Raw genomic sequence first — 17,618 nt, forward strand, 5'->3', positions numbered from 1 at the left:
TCTCTGAGGTTCTTCAATACAGTCAAAGAAACGTTACAGGGGGCAACACGGTGGTGCAGTGGTTAGCACAGCTGCCTCGCGGCGCCGAGGTCCTAGGTTCGATCCCGGCTCTGGGTCACTGTCCGTGTGGAGTTTGCACATTCTCCCCGTGTTTGCGTGGGTTTCACTCCCACAACCCAAAGATGTGCAGGGTAAGTGGATTGGCCACGCTAAATTGCCCCTTAATTGGAAAAAAATGAATTGGGTACTCTAAATTTAAAAAAAAAGTTGTCTACATAGATAAAGTTGCACTCTGAGGTGCTTCAATATAATTGTGGCACGTGTAATATTCACTGTGTACATTCAACATGAGTCACACAGCCCGAGGGGGTTATATACAATTCCCAGCTCCACAGTTCACTATGACTGAAAGGTCTCAGTCAGCGACCTTCCCCCTTTGTGCGTCTGTGGCGGCTGCACCAAGCTTTAGTGCCCCCCTCAGTATGTAGTCTCGGGCTTTGGAATGTGTCAGTCTGCAACACTCGGGTCAGGGACAACTCTGCGCTGGATGACCAAGTTTGGATCAGACCAAAGAGGGTCTTTCACCAAGTTGCTGATCCTCCGGCAGCAGCTGATGTTTTGTCTCGGTGTGCGTCCTTGGGAAGAGCCCGAAGAGTACAAAACTGTGACTCACGGAGCTGCTCGGGATGGACGTCAACAAAAAACACCTTGAGCGGGATTCTCCGACTCCCCGCCGGGTCGGAGAATCGCCGGGGGGGCGGCGTGAATCCCGCCCCGCTGCTCTGACGTCGGCTGCCGAATTCTCCGGCGGCGGTTTTCGGGTGGGGATCACGCTGCGCCGGTCGGGGGCCGTTGGCAGCTGCCCCCCCCGGCAATTCGCTGGGCCCCGATGGGCTGAGCGGCCGCCCTTTTTCGGCCAGTCCCGCCGGCGTGAAATGGACATGGTCCATCCCGGCGGGACCTGGCGCGGAGGGCAGCTAGCGGAGTCCTCGGGGGGGATCCGGTCCCGGAGGGGGGTCCCCAGGTGGCCTGGCCCGCGATCGGGGCCCACCAATCTGCGGGCGGGCCTGTGCCGTGGGGGCACTCTTTCCCTCCATGCCGGCCTCTGTAAGGCTCCGCCATGGCCGGCGCGGAGAAGAAACCCCCCCCGCATGCGCAGGAAACACGCCGGCAGTTCGTCGCTGGTTGGCGTGGCGCCAACCCCGTCGGTGCCGGCCTAGCCCCCGGAAGTGCGGAGGATTTCGCAACTTCTGGGCGGCCCGACGCCGGAGTGGTTCGTGCCGCCCTTGGCGTCGGCGTCGGGCCGTCCCGCCAATTGCGGGAGAATCCTGGCCCTCATGTTTTGCCAGACCTCCTTTGCAAAGGCACAGTGATTGGGGGCCATGTTGGAAGTGCCCTCAAACCTGACCCATGTTCTGTAAGGAAATGACTGGCTTAGGTAAAGTGAACCTTCCATTACTCAGAAGCATTTATTAACAAATTTTGCAATGGCAAATAAATTACTCCTTTTTTTGTTCTCTATCTGTGTAAATTTATAACATATATAAATGTACCAAATGCGTTTCCTGAAACATTTTTTGAAAGGAATTGCAATCTGACTGAGTGCGGCCATTCAGTAAGTAATTGTCAGCAGGAAACATTCAAAATCAAGAGCAGATTCGCACTGGGGATCTGCCCATTTTCAAAGTGACTCAGAGGATGAGCATATTCCATGAGATATAGTTGCCAAGTGGACTGTAAGACTGAATTACCAATATTGTTTTATATGTATTGATAAATAGGATCTGAGATAAGCTTTGCCGTTATTTATCCTTGAATGCTAGCCCCTCAGTGAAGTTCCAATTGTATTTTTACTTCTCTCCCTAATAGCCCCATCTCTGCACAAAGTGGTAACTCTTTCTGCGATACAGTCCCACAAATAGTAGAAACCCTTTGGTGCTTTAGAGCAAGCGACCACTCTTCTGACCAGCATGCTGAGGGGTGCCTGTACTTATGACGTCACCGAGGATGGGAGTTTTTTTTTTGTGTGTTTAATATAAAATATTCCAGCGAGCACATATTCAAACTCTAGCTTCTGGGCCACATAGCAGATAATGACTAAGCGCTGGTGGAATGTGTGCACTGACAGACGAGGTTGTCTTCTTTCAGAGTTGAGGTTGGCTGATATTTTTTGTGCTTCTTCAACACGTTTTGTTCAATCCCACTCCAGCTGCATTTTTTCCAGTAGCTCTAATAGTCTCGGGGTTGTCACCAAACTTACTGATTGCCACATAAGCAGTGCTTGCATCAAACCCTTATTAGCATTATGCAGCTGAATGTGCTAACTTAAAAAGGAATTGACTGTCATGAGATGCTTATACATGGCAACGGCTGTGGTACTCCAAAACTCATAAAATGTTTGATGTTTAAAATACCACGTAAACAATCCTTCTCCAATGGTCTTTCTTGCCGCTGGCATTATTACCGAGTGGATGTGAGAATATTTGCATGCATTCCATTTGTATTACTCTGAGTGGTTTTGATGTTGGAGTACTCCACGGTCGACTGGAGCTCATGGACAGATTTCAAAGCATCACTAAGTCTCTTCCAGTTTTCGTGGTCTGGTGTTATATATCTCAAAGCTGAGCTATATAGACCAAGACTGCACTGTGCATAGAGACCAGGAAGATCCTAAATTCAGTCTCCACTCTCAGTTGAACAAATAGATTCAGCAGAGGGACTTCGGTGATGGCCGTGTGCTGACCGGTCGCACACAGGGTGGCTCCTGGGTGAAGGTTTTGGTTTTGGACCTTGCTGCCCAATCTTTGGTTGGCAATTGTGTGAAATAAGTGGTGGGAATTGAATTCTCCTCCGAGGTGGAATGTCGACGGTTACTGCATCTGGCAGAAGTCGAATAAGGAGATGGCACTGGAGGTGGAGGGTTTGGGTGGGGTTGTTACATGCGGCCCCCATTGGCTAGCGTAAGGTCAAATCTGATTAGTTTGGGAGATATCCGGAGAGACAGGGGTGCCCGTTATATCCACTTCTGCCTGTGCTGGCTACCGGACTCTTGGCTATTGCATTCCGGGTATCAGGAGCGTGGTCCGGTATTGTAAGGGAGGGCAGGGAGCTTAGAGTCTCTGTAGGCAGATGACTTGTTGCTGTATGGATCGAATAATGGGCATATTGGAAAAGTTTGGTGCTTTTTCAGGTTATAAAAGTGAAGTGTTTCCAGTGAACGCCCTGGGGAGAGGGGCAGATCTAAGTGCCGTACACATCCTGGCCCCAGCCTATTGGGTTTCCCCCTCTGGCTGTACACACCAGACTGTACCTTTAGTTATTGCAGTCTGTTCTTCCTGTCTGTTGTCCTCTGTGTCACCATGTGGTCAGTTTTGGAAGTAGGATGGCTGGCCTCTGGAATTGCTGTCTCCATGGCCTCGTTACTGTTCTTCCCACCTGAAACCACCTCCTAAATATCTCCCCCCTAAATTCTGGGTAACTTCTGGTCAGCACCTGTTGCTCTTGTCAAGCAATGTGAGTTCTTTCAAATAAGGAGAATGTTTAACTGCGAGGCGTTAAATAGCAAGGTTTTAGGACAATGTCACAACTAAACCACAAATGAGTCCCATAAGCAAAACAATTGTAAAATAATATGTTCCCACAAGAATTCAAAAAATGAAGGTCAATGATCAATTAAGCAATTGCAGAACATGTTAAAGTTCTAATTTGAAATAATACACTGAATATAAAAAACAGACTTTACAGCCTTATAACGGGGACAGATGTTGTGGAAATATTGATATTGGCAACAGGTGACGGAGAGTTTGAGTGGGTGGGTTAATTTAAGAAGATTTGTGAGAGGAGTGGGGGAATGATTAGTATAATGTGTTAGGAATCTGGTTCAAATCTGATTCAGACCGGGTGGGTTGAACATCTTTGAGGATGCTTAATGAATTGAGTTTGTGAAGTCGCTGTACACGCCTGCATGGATCAATACTTAAGCTGCGCCTTATTCAGCTTTTAAAAAATATATATATATTTATTAAAGTTTTTTACCAACACAATTTTTTCCCCTTACAAACAATAACCCCGTAACAAAATAACATGAAATCGCACTGAGCAAGATATATACACGGCAAAATGGTATATTTACATAGCTTTATACACTGGCTCTCTCCTGCACGTGCCAGTTTCCCCCACCCTTCATGCTATCTCCTGCCCATCCATCCCCCCAAGCAATCCCCCTCCCCCCCAGGGTTGCTGCTGCTGCTGCTGACCGACCTTCCTCTAACGCTCCGCGAGATAGTCTAGGAACGGTTGCCACCGCCTGTAGAACCCCTGCGCAGACCCTCTTGTTGCTCTTTTTAGCCTTAGTTTAGTAGCTCTGATTATGTCACCTTTGCTCACGAGTCGGCAGGTATCTTTCTGATACCGCCACGTGGTTCAAGCTCGAGTTATGATTAATAAGTCAACACACCGCTTAGTAAGATTGAAATCAACAGTCATTTATTATGTACAACAATAAATGCTTACACAATAATCCTACTATCTATATAGAAACCTATCACTACTGGCCAATACTTAACTTTAGGAAGGGCCCACCAGGTCAGGGAAACAAATGGCTTATCGAATCGGATCTGGCCCGCGGGATTCAAAAGGCTGATACGGGTCGATGGCTAGGAGTCTTTATCGGGTAGCGATCGCTGGAGTCAGACTTACTGTTTCTGGTCGATGTTCTTGCGAAGGTGGCGAGCAGGAGAAGAAGGGAGAAAGAGAGAGATCTGAAATTGGCCCCTCACTTTATAGGGATCAGGGGCTTCCCGCCTCTCGGGGCGGCCCTTGACCCTGAGTCCCAAGTGATTGGACTTGTTCCCAATCACTGGGTTCGATATGCTCCAATAATGGGGCGATTCCTCGATCGGGGGGTGGTCGTTCACCTGTCTTTGTTTCAGCCACTGCAGGCGCCGACAGGTCTGGCCCGGCATTCAATTGCTAATATGTTGCAATTGTTCCTGGGGATAGCCGATTAAACTGCAGATGTCTGGGTTGATGTGCTGCTAATAGTCTTGAGTATCGATCTGGGCCGACTTCCCCCGAGCCGAATACGCTATTCTGTCTGCAGCTGTCCGTTTGTGTCCTTGTAGCGCACAAAGACTCACGAGAGACGAATAGAGATGAAGTCGATGAGGCTTTATTACGCGTGACTTGTTCCCCGCAGTTCAGTAGCAGACTGGCCTGCGGGGGAGAACTCCTGGTTCTTATACTCCGCCTTCAGGGTGGAGCTAGAGGTCAACAGCCAACCAGGACCCGGGATCTGTCAGCCAATGACATCACGGCTTCACAGTCCCACATGGCCCCTAATGCATACTACCACATTCACCCCTTGTTAAAAATGAACCCGGCGGGGTGGTGCTTCGTATGGTGGTAAGGGTTTACAAGGCTGGTCCTGGGAGGAAAACTTTTGCATGTCATCACAGTATGTACAGAGGTTTTTTTTTTGTTTTGAACTATTTACAGTAAAAGGGGGAAAAAGAAAGAGTTCTCGTTAAAGTCCACAACATTGTAGTGTTACATCGATGCCACGAGTCGGTCGGGCGGTCTGGTCGTCCTCATCGATCGCCTCGGCCCCGGTGGTGGTGCTTGTTCCAGTGTTGTCGTCTCCGGGAGCCTTACGGTTTCTGCTTCAGCTTCACTTCTGGTCGGACCTGGGAGGAGGACCGATCCTCCCGGGAAGGGGGTGGTCGCGGGGTGCGCCGGTGGCAGGGAGGGGGTGATTGGTGTCGGGGGGGGGGTGTGCGTGTTGCCGGCGGGCGCCAGATCTCGCAGGGAGACCGTGTCCTGTCGGCCGTCGGGGTACTCCACGTAAGCGTACTGCGGGTTCGCGTGGAGGAGGCGAACCCTCTCGACCAACGGGTCCGACTTGTGCGCCCGCACATGTTTTCGGAGCAAGATGGGTCCTGGGACCGCCAGCCAGGTCGGCAGCGACGTTCCAGAGGAGGACTTCCTGGGAAAGACAAGGAGGCGTTCATGAGGCGTTTGGTTAGTGCTAGTACACAGTAGCGACCGGATGGAGTGGAGAGCGTCCGGGAGGACCTCCTGCCACCGTGAAACTGGGAGGTCCCTGGACCGTAGGGCCAGTAGGACGGTCTTCCAGACCATGCCGTTCTCCCTCTCTACTTGCCCGTTCCCCCGGGGGTTGTAGCTGGTCGTCCTGCTCGAGGCTATACCGTTGCTGAGCAGGAACTGGCGCAGCTCGTCACTCATGAAGGAGGACCCCCTGTCGCTGTGGACGTATGCGGGGCAACCGAACAGTGTGAATATGGTGTTAAGGGCTTTAATGACTGTGGCCGCTGTCATGTCAGAACAGGGGATGGCGAATGGGAAGCGGGAGTACTCGTCCACCACATTAAGGAAGTATGTGTTGCGGTCGATGGAGGGGAGGGGCCCTTTGAAATCCAGACTAAGGCGTTCAAAGGGACGGGAAGCCTTAATCAGGTGCGCACCATCCGGCCTGAAAAAGTGCGGTTTGCACTCTGCGCAGATGTGGCAGTTCCTGGTGACTGTACGGACCTCCTCCACAGAGTAGGGGAGGTTGCGGGACTTTATAAAGTGGTAGAACCGAGTGACCTCCGGGTGGCAGAGGTCCTCGTGGAGGGTTTGGAGGCGGTTAATTTGTGCGTTGGCACATGTGCCGCGGGATAGGGCATCGGACGGCTCGTTCAGCTTTCCAGGACGGTACAGGATCTCATAGTTGAAGGTGGAGAGCTCGATCCTCCACCTTAAGATCTTGTCGTTTTTAATTTTGCCCCGCTGTGCATTATCGAACATGAAGGCTACCGACCGTTGGTCCGTGAGGAGAGTGAATCTCCTGCCGGCCAGGTAATGCCTCCAATGTCGCACAGCTTCCACTATGGCTTGGGCTTCCTTTTCCACTGAGGAGTGGTGGATTTCTGAAGCGTGGAGGGTTCGGGAGAAAAAGGCCACGGGCCTGCCCGCTTGGTTAAGGGTGGCCGCTAGAGCTACATTGGAGGCGTCGCTCTCGACCTGGAAGGGGAGGGACTCGTCGATGGCGCGCATCGTGGCCTTTGCGATATCCGCTTTGATGCGGCTGAAGGCCTGGCAAGCCTCTGTCGACAGAGGGAAGGTCGTGGTCTGTATTAGAGGGCGGGCCTTGTCTGCGTACTGGGGGACCCACTGGGCGTAATATGAAAAGAACCCCAGGCAGCGTTTTAGGGCTTTTGAGCAGTACGGGAGGGGAAATTCCATGAGGGGGCGCATGCGTTCGGGGTCGGGGCCTATTATCCCATTGCGCACTACATATCCCAAGATGGCTAGCCGGTTTGTGCTAAAAATGCACTTGTCTTCGTTGTATGTGAGGTTCAAGGCTTTAGCGGTCTGGAGGAATTTTTGGAGGTTGGCGTCGTGGTCCTGCTGATCGTGGCCGCAGATGGTTACGTTGTCGAGGTACGGGAACGTGGCCTGGAACCCGTGTTGATCAACCATTCGGTCCATCTCTCGTTGGAAGACCGAGACCCCGTTTGTGACGCCAAATGGGACCCTTAGGAAGTGCTATAATCGCCCGTCTGCCTCGAAGGCTGTGTACTTGCGGTCACTTGGGCGGATGGGGAGCTGATGGTAGGCGGACTTGAGGTCCACGGTGGAGAAGACCTTATATTGGGCAATCCGATTGACCATGTCGGATATGCGGGGGAGAGGGTACGCATCTAGTTGTGTGTACCTGTTGATGGTCTGGCTATAGTCTATGACCATCCTTTGCTTCTCCCCTGCCTTTACTACTAGCACCTGTGCTCTCCAGGGACTGTTGCTGGCCTGGATTATGCCTTCCTTCAGTAGCCGCTGGACTTCGGATCGAATGAATGTCCGGTCCTGGGCGCTGTACCGTCTGCTCCTAGTGGCGACGGGTTTGCAATCCGGGGTGAGGTTTGCAAACAAGGATGGGGGCTCAACCTTGAGGGTTGCGAGGCCGCAGATAGTGAGTGGGGGTATTGGGCCGCCGAATTGAAACGTTAGGCTCTGCAGGTTGCACTGGAAATCTAATCCCAGTAATGTGGGCGCGCAGAGTTGGGGAAGGACGTAGAGCCTGTAGTTTTTAAACTCCCTCCCTTGCACCGTTAGGGTCACTATGCAGAAGCCTTTAATCTGTACGGAGTGGGATCCTGCAGCTAGGGAAATCTTTTGCGTACTGGGACGGATGGTCAAAAAACAGCGTCTTACCGTGTCGGGGTGGATGAAGCTTTCCGTGCTCCCGGAGTCGACCAGGCATGGTGTCTCGTGCCCGTTTATCAGCACCGTTGTTGTCGTCGTCTGGAGCGTCCGGGGCCGTGCTTGGTCCAGCGTCATTGAGGCCAGACGTGATCGTAGTGCTTGAGCGTCTTCCTCGAACCCCGTGGAGCCGTCGACACTGGGGTCCGTTGTTGCCGTCCAAGATGGCGGCGGGGGTGAACAAAATGGCCGCCCCCATGCATCGCACATGGCTGGGGGGTCACAAGATGGCGGCGGGGGTGGACAAAATGGCCGTCCCCATGCATCGCACAGGTCTGGGGGGTCCCAAGATGGCGGCGCCCCTCCTCCCCTCGTGGTGGCCGGGACCCAAAATGGCGGCGTCTGCGGGTCGCACATGGGGCGCTGGGGGGGTTGGGGAGCGTCAGAAACGCACAGGTCACCTTGTTCTCCGGGGACAGCGGTGGCCGGGACCCAAACTGGTTGCGCCTGCGGGTCGTACATGGGGCGCTGGGGGGGTTGGGGAGCGTTAGAAGCGCGCAGGACCCCTTTATTCTCCGGGGACAGCGGCGACCTCCTGGGACCGGCACACAGCCGCGAAATGGCCCTTTTTCCCGCAGCTCTTACAAATCGCTGCGCGGGCCGGGCAGCGCTGCCGGGGGTGTTTCGCCTGGCCGCAGAAATAGCAGCGGGCTCCCCCGGGACGACTTGGCGTCTGAACCGCGCAAGCCTGTGGGGTGGGGGGGAGGGGGGGTGGTTTGTCACGACGGGGGTCCACGGAGCCCAAGGGGCTGCCGCGCGGTCGGGGCCGTAGGCGCGGGCGTTTCGCGCGGCCACATCCAGGGAGGCTGCAAGGGCCCGTGCCTCTGAGAGTCCTAGCGACTCTTTTTCTAAGGATTCTATGGGAAGCAAGAGATGAAATTGCAGAGCCGTTGGCAATGATCTTTTTGTCCTCACTGTCAACAGGGGTGGTACCAGGGGATTGGAGAGTGGCGAATGTCGTGCCCCTGTTCAAAAAAGGGACTAGGGATAACCCTGGGAATTACAGGCCAGTTAGTCTTACTTCGGTGGTAGGCAAAGTAATGGAAAGGGTACTGAAGGATAGGATTTCTGAGCATCTGGAAAGACACTGCTTGATTAGGGATAGTCAGCACGGATTTGTGAGGGGTAGGTCTTGCCTTACAAATCTTATTGAATTCTTTGAGGAGGTGACCAAGCATGTGGATGAAGGTAAAGCAGTGGATGTAGTGTACATGGATTTTAGTAAGGCATTTGATAAAGTTCCCCATGGTAGGCTTATGCAGAAAGTAAGGAGGCATGGGATAGTGGGAAATTTGGCCAGTTGGATAACGAACTGGCTAACCGATAGAAGTCAGAGAGTGGTGGTGGATGGCAAATATTCAGCCTGGATCCCAGTTACCAGTGGCGTACCGCAGGGATCAGTTCTGGGTCCTCTGCTGTTTGTGATTTTCATTAATGACTTGGATGAGGGAGTTGAAGGGTGGGTCAGTAAATTTGCAGATGATACGAAGATTGGTGGAGTTGTGGATAGTAAGGAGGGTTGTTGTCGGCTGCAAAGAGACATAGATAGGATGCAGAGCTGGGCTGAGAAGTGGCAGATGGAGTTTAACCCTGAAAAGTGTGAGGTTGTCCATTTTGGAAGGACAAATATGAATGCGGAATACAGGGTTAACGGTAGAGTTCTTGGCAATGTGGAAGAGCAGAGAGATCTTGGGGTCTATGTTCATACATCTTTGAAAGTTGCCACTCAAGTGGATAGAGCTGTGAAGAAGGCCTATGGTGTGCTCGCGTTCATTAACAGAGGGATTGAATTTAAGAGCCGTGAGGTGATGATGCAGCTGTACAAAACTTTGGTAAGGCCACATTTGGAGTACTGTATACAGTTCTGGTCGCCTCATTTTAGGAAGGATGTGGAAGCTTTGGAAAAGGTGCAAAGAAGATTTACCAGGATGTTGCCTGGAATGGAGAGTAGGTCTTACGAGGAAAGGTTGAGGGTGCTAGGCCTTTTCTCATTAGAACGGAGAAGGATGAGGGGCGACTTGATAGAGGTTTATAAGATGATCAGGGGAATAGATAGAGTAGACAGTCAGAGACTTTTTCCCCGGGTGGAACAAACCATTACAAGGGGACATAAATTTAAGGTGAAAGGTGGAAGATATAGGAGGGATATCAGAGGTAGGTTCTTTACCCAGAGAGTAGTGGGGGCATGGAATGCACTGCCTGTGGAAGTAGTTGAGTCGGAAACATTAGGGACCTTCAAGCAGCTATTGGATAGGTACATGGATTACGGTTAAATGATATAGTGTAGATTTATTTGTTCTCAAGGGCAGCACGGTAGCATTGTGGATAGCACAATTGCTTCACAGCTCCAGGGTCCCAGGTTCGATTCCGGCTTGGGTCACTGACTGTGCGGAGTCTGCACGTCCTCCCCGTGTCTGCGTGGGTTTCCTCCGGGTGCTCCGGTTTCCTCCCACAATCCAAAGATGTGCAGGTTAGGTGAATTGGCCAATGATAAATTGCCCTTAATGTCCAAATTGACCTTGGTGTTGGGTGAAGGTGTTGAGTTTGGGTAGGGTGCTCTTTCCAAGAGCCGGTGCAGACTCAAAGGGCCGAATGGCCTCCTTCTGCACTGTAAATTCAATGATAATCTATGATTAATCTAGGACAAAGGTTCGGCACAACATCGTGGGCCGAAGGGCCTGTTCTGTGCTGTATTTTCTATGTTCTATGTTCTATGTTCTAAAAGTCTTTGGCGGATTTGGGAAGAGTTCATACCCGCCACAAAAGCATCACGCATTAACATGTCCGTGTGTTCCATCACGTTTACCGGCGGGCAGCTGCAGGCCCTGGTCTTCTGTGACCCGGCCGGGGGCCATTCTGAGGTAGGTCAGTCTGCCAGTGTTTGAAAACTGCTGCTGAGTTCACTGCGTTGGGGCTGATCCTCAGGCATTCCGGGATGATCCTGAGCTCCATAGTCCTTTAAGCACGCTTAATAAATTGTAGCGCACAAAGACTCACGAGAGACGAATAGAGATGAAGTCGATGAGGCTTTATTAAGCGTGACTTGTTCCCCGCAGTTCAGTAGCAGACTGGCCTGCGGGGGAGAACTCCTGGTTCTTATACTTCACCTTCAGGGCGGAGCTAGAGGTCAACAGCGAACCAGGACCCTGGATCTGTCAGCCAATGACATCACGGCTTCACAGTCCCACATGACCCCTAATGCATACTACCACAGTCCTGTTGGCTGCTTTTCCCATCAGCCTTTTCGGTTAGCCGTTTTAAATCGGGTTTTGGCCAAATTAATAGGGAATCAGCCATTTTAGGTGGCTACACTCTCAAGGCAAACTTAATCCTCTCCAGCTTTATGAACCCAACCATGTCGTTTATCCAGGCCTCCATGCTGGGGGGCTTCGCCTCCTTCCACATTAGCAAGATCCTTCACTGGGCTACTAGGGACGCAAAGGCCAGAATACCGGCCTCTTTCGCCTCCTGCACTCCCGGCTCGTCCACTACTCCAAATATTGCTAGCCCCCAGCTTGGCTTGACCCGGACTTTCACCACCTGAGATATTGCTCCCGCCACTCCTCTCCAGAACCCCTCCAGTGCTTATTCAGCTTTTAACACTGAATTGGCCGTCACTCTCCCTGAGAGGCCACAGCAGGCTGCTCTCCTCCCACAGCACTAACAAAGTACAGGTCAGCTCTGAGTAACGCAGCATGTCCTAAAACCCTTCAGGTATACTTCTTTCCATCAACCCCAGAGTTAGAATCCTGAATGAAAGAATGCAAAGGACAAAGACATATATCGGCCTGGATTTTGTGCTCAGCACTCTTCCAAGGCCTTGGTGCTTGTGAAGCAAGGAAAATGAACCAGGGTTCATTCCCGATTACTATCACGGTCGCACAGTGGTTAGTTTGTTGCTTCACAGCGCCACGGTACCGGGTTCGATTCCCGGCTTGGGTCACTGTCTGTGCGGAGTCTGCACGTTCTCCCCGTGTCTGCGTGGGTTTCCTCCGGGTGCTCCGGTTTCCTCTCACAAGGCCCGAAAGACGAGCTGTTAGGTGAATTGGACATTCTGAGTTCTCCCTCAGTGTACCCGAACAGGCGCCGGAATGTGGCGACTAGGGGCTTTTCACAGTAACTTCATTGCAGTGTTAATGTAAGCCTACTTGTGACAATAATAAAGATTATTGTTATTACTGTCCAGTGACTCCTGCTGGAAAGTGTGCATATTTGGGCAATGGGTAGGCGAGGATTGGGATAATCGTTGTGGTAAAATAGGTGTCCAAATCTAAATACCAAAGCCGATAATGTCTGAGTAACAGCGATTTGACGAAGGCATGTTAAAAGATGCCCAACATCATGGTTCATCAGCCAGGTCAAAAAGGGAAGCACATTAGGGGAATTGGAGCCAGACTAACATTAGTACCAAGTGAAACGGCAATGTAATGAAAATTGATAATGTTACCAAATGTGGTAATACCAGGTATTGCGGTACCAGAGAGAGGAATAACCTTTGGCTAGACCGCGGGGTCTACCATTGGGCAATGTACATAGCCCCGCTCTGAGAGGCGGGGTATAAGAACCAGTGCCGTCCCCAGCAGCCTTCACTTCTGTAACTTCGCTGCTGGGTACAGTTCTATATGATTAAAGCTGAATCGATATGACTCCACGTGGACTCAAGCGTATTGATTGTGCATCGCCAATGCCATTTATTGGTGCTCCTGTCCAGTGCAAGGGCAGAAATACAATGAAAGCTGCAGATTCGGTTCCAGCAGCTGAAATGTCAAATGCTCGCCCCGAGATCTAAATGTGCATCTGAAAAAAAAATGCCCTGTAGTATGTGAAAAGGACACTATATGTGGTTATTGTTTGATGTACATTTGCTTTTGAAAGCATGCCCGCTCTGTGAAGTCTCCCAGTAGATCAGCGCTACAGCTGCAAGCAGAGATCCTTTGAGTGAATCATAATCTCTTGCCACAAAGCACAGAACGGCAGGGCTAGTCAGGAGTGCCCGCTATCCTCAAGTAAGGCTTTGTGACGATGTTGGATCACTTTTTAATGGCACTACTGCCCAACAACCTATTTCAGTCCTTTAGACGTTCTGTCAGAGAAACAAATAATCTGGGGGGGGAAACGAGTTACTCAGGAAATGGTGAGTCATTCTATTGGGCCCATCATAAAACAGCACTTGTACTCGCTCACTGTTCCTGCTCTGCACAAATTGATGAATAGCAGACTGCAGCCAAATCACTGGCATTTTTTCCATTAAAAAGAATGAAGCCTTTTTAGCAACTTAGATTATAGATATTCTGAAAAAGAGTGCATACACACTCTTTCTTCCTCTCCTCCGCCACCCACAATGTATCTTACTCGCACACAACCACCTCTTTACCCAACCAGGACATTCTCACTTTTATTTTTCTTCCTCAAACTTGCTCATAGCGTCATGATGTGTTTTTCTTTGGCTCTGCTGTTAATTTTCTCTTTTCCACGTAGGAGAGGAAGAGAGAGAACTTGCAATTCTCTCGCGCCTTTTGCAACTTCAGGACATTCCAAAACCCACTTTGCTGCCAAGGAAGGCCTTTCTGAAGTGAAGCCACTGTTTGTGGTGCAGAAAGTGTGCTCTTCCACAGTGTTACCGAAATGCTACTGCATTTCGCAGAGATCACCGATCAGGGTCATAGCGGGAGTGCTACAATTGAACTCTGCATTAATGGACTGAGGAGTGGAAATAATCTTTATAATCTTTATTATTGTCACAAGTAGCCTTACATTAACACGGCAATGAAGTTACTGTGAAAAGCCCCTAGTCGCCACACTCCGGCGCCTGTTCGGGTACACAGAGGGAGAATTCAGAATGTCCAATTCACCTAACAGAACGTCTTTTGGGACTTGTGGGAGGAAACCGGAGCACCCGGAGGAAACCCACGCAGACACGGGGAGAACATGCAGACTCCGCACAGACAGTGACCCAAGCCGGGAATCGAACCTGGGACCCTGGAGCTGTGAAGCAGCAGTGCTAACCACTGTGCTACCGTGCGGCCCATAATTCAGCCACGTGTGATAGCCAACAGTCTTTGCTGACAGAGCGCTGTAAGGCTAGCAAGCAGGAACAGAACTGGGTTCTGCTGTGATACTTCCAGTGGTTGAATAGTTCTCAAGGTTTAAGCTTGAATAATGGCTACTTGGGCAGAGAGCCACCTGTACTGGCTGAATTATACCCCAGCATGGAGTCAACATGTTGAGATGTAGAAAGAGGGGGATTAGCAAGAAGAAAATGTATATCTAGCTTGTGCTACTTTCTTTGTATTCACGTGGACTGATGTTTTATCGTTTGTTGCAGTGTCGTTCTTTGGAGATAGTTACATGGAGGTGAGGGAATTTGGGGCCTTTACCGCTAGCCGGCTCTCCATGAAGTTCCTGACCAGAAGACAAAATGGGCTTCTTTTCCTCGCTTCAGGTCACAGTGACTACTTGCTGATGGAGTTGTACGCTGGAGCATTACAGGTACAGTATTATGTGGGCTAAACTGTATTTAAACCAATTGTGACATACAGCCATAATAGCCATGCTCACAGTCATTTAGATGGATAAACTTTAGCCATAATAACCATACTCAGAGTTCATTTAGAGAAGAGTTTTCACTCTGAGTGAAAGATGCCTCAAAATAATTATCATAATTGGATTAACAGAGAAGAGGTACCTGGTTAGTATTTTCAACGCACAGTCATATCTTGCTTTCCTGCCATATAAATGAACCATTTTAGTGCCTCTTGTAATCCAATCTGCTGTGCTAACTTTTTTTTCTGGGTTAGTTCACGTCTGTTTCAGAATGGCCCGTGCACTTACGTGGGAATCCACTCTTCAGACCGATTCAGAGCAGGAAAATACCAGTGCCTTCAGCCACCAATAAATTTCCTGACTTGGCTATTTCTGGATTAAAGTTTAACCTGCTTTCTTGCAGAAGATGTGGAGATGCCGGCGTTGGACTGGGGTGAGCACAGTAAGAAGTCTTACAACACCAGGTGAAGAAGGAGCAGCGCTCCGAAAGCTAGTGACATCGAAACAAACCTGTTGGACTTTAACCTGGTGTTGTAAGTCTTCTTACTATTCTTGCAGAAGTGCATGGAGCTAGTCGAGCACCAAGACTTCCCTAAGGCCTTCACCCACACCTTGGCGGACAAGCAGAACCCCCACTTACACACACGGACAAAACTTGCACCAAAGTTACAGAGCACGAAGAGCCATGAGGAAATTCTGGGTACAGGGCTTTTAAGGATTGTCTGTGTGACAGAAGAAACCCAAAAATATAATTTGTCTTGTTAAGTCTGTTTATTCCACAGCCATGCATAACATTATGGATCCTATCCAAATCAATTTAATTACCCGAAAAGGACTTTTTCCACCCCAAAAATAAGTTGACCAAAATTCAGAACTATCTATCTAACTTGTGGCCTGTCCATCTGAACCCATTTACTTAATTGGTCCAGATTCCTTTTGCCTTTAAACTTTCCATTTTCTGTATACACAAGTCAAGCTGGTATGCACTAAATGTCCCATCAGATGATGGATTTGTATGTATAATGCAACAGTGTTTATTTCACAAGAATATTTGTGTTTATTGAGCCATATTTCTCATTGCTGTGAGGTCCAAACACTCTTTAATGTAAAGCTCCAAAGGCCGCAATTCTCCCATCGGGAGACTAAGTCCCGACGGCGGAGTGAAAACCGGAGTGTTTCACTCCGGCATCGGAGGCCGTTCCTAGCCCCCTATTCACCCGCCCCCGGGGGGGCTAGGAGTGGCGCCGCGTCATTTACGAGCGCTGGGCCTTGGCGCCGCGTAAATGATGCGACCGGCGCCGCGTAAATGACGTCACCCGCGCATGCGCAGGTTGGCCGGCGTCAACCCATGCATGCGTGGTTGCCGCCCTCCCCGCGGTCGCCCCGCAAGAAGATGGCGGATTGATCTTGCGGGGCAGCGGAGGAAAGGAGGTCCTCCTTCAGAGAGGCCGGCCCGCCGATCGGTGCGCACCGATCGCGGGCCAGACCCCTTTTGAGCCCCCCCCCCCCCCCCCCCGGTGCAGGAACCCCCCTCGCCCCCCCCAGCGTTCCCACGCTGTTCCTGCCGGCAGCGACCAGGTGTGGATGGCGCCAGCGGGAACCTGTCGTGTTGGGCAGGCCGCTCGGCCCATCCGGACCGGAGAATCGCCGCTCGCCCATTACCAACGGGAAGTGGTGATTCTCCCAGCGGCCAGCCGTGATTCACACCGCGCCTGTTTGGGGGGGGGGGGGGGGGTGGTGGTGTGGGAGAATCGCGGGGGGGCGTCGGGACGGCGTGGCGGGACTCGCGCGGCACCCAGGCGATTCTCCCACCCGGCGATTCTCCCTCAGTCAGTCACACTGATCCACAATGGGGTTAATTATAGGGCCCTCTCCACAATGGCCACCGTTATTTAAGCATTGCACACACCTATGATGCAGTAAGTTCCTCATGCTCTGTAAAATAGCACATTCCGAAAGCCAGAACTACAGGCTGAGTCAGTCCAATCCGTATCTTTCCACTAAACAGACATTTCTATCTTTAAACTCTACAGAACATGAGACTTAAAAAGCTTGGGACAGCTGCTGCAGAGGCGCAATGGGACAGGTCATTGTCCAAGGCCCTCCAGCCATAGTGCACTGGAGGGCTGGAGATGTATAGACTCCCCTGGGCTGTGTGACTCACATTGAACGTATACATGACGTATCACAATAGCGCTGGAGCACCTCAGTGCAACATGATGATCGTCCCAGAAAATGTAACTATCATTGCACTTTCTGTAATGACCATTTAGGAATGTTTTATAGTGTTCTTTTAGATATTTTATGAACAAAGTATATTTTTGCAAAAAATAAGTATGGGCAGCTTAATGGGGAACTGGCTCCCAAAAGTTGCAAGGTATCAAACTCTAGGATATGGTATCAAGTAGCAATCTATAAGTGGTCTTTTTGCAAAGCAGAGAGATTATCAGGAACAAAGAAGCATCAAAATATCTGCCAAGTCAGGGGGAACATAGAACATAGAACATTACAGCGAAGTACAGGCCCTTCGGCCCTCGATGTTGCACCGACCTGTGAAACCACTCTAAAGCCCATCTACACTATTCCCTTATCGTCCATATGTCTATCCAATGACCATTTGAATGCCCTTAGTGTTGGCGAGTCCACTACTGTTGCAGGCAGGGCATTCCACGCCCTTACCACTCTCTGAGTAAAGAACCTACCTCTGACATCTGTCTTATATCTATCTCCCCTCAATTTAAAGGTATGTCCCCTCGTGCTGAACATCACCATCCGAGGAAAAAGGCTCTCACAGTCCACCCTATCCAATCCAC

At 50.6% G+C, this 17,618-nt stretch overlaps 1 protein-coding gene across 1 annotated transcript in view; it reads left to right on the forward strand.

Annotated features, from left to right (window-relative positions):
• Positions 1-17,618, forward strand: part of LOC140404311 (chondroitin sulfate proteoglycan 4-like) — a 158,625-nt gene that overhangs the window by 41,327 nt on the left and 99,680 nt on the right. Inside the window, exon 2 of the mRNA XM_072492675.1 lies at positions 14,588-14,751. Within this exon, the coding sequence (XP_072348776.1) occupies positions 14,588-14,751 (164 nt within the window). The remainder of the gene's footprint in view (positions 1-14,587; positions 14,752-17,618) is intronic.

The sequence above is a fragment of the Scyliorhinus torazame genome, chromosome 30 (assembly GCF_047496885.1).
Source record: "Scyliorhinus torazame isolate Kashiwa2021f chromosome 30, sScyTor2.1, whole genome shotgun sequence".
Classification (NCBI taxonomy): domain Eukaryota; kingdom Metazoa; phylum Chordata; class Chondrichthyes; order Carcharhiniformes; family Scyliorhinidae; genus Scyliorhinus; species Scyliorhinus torazame.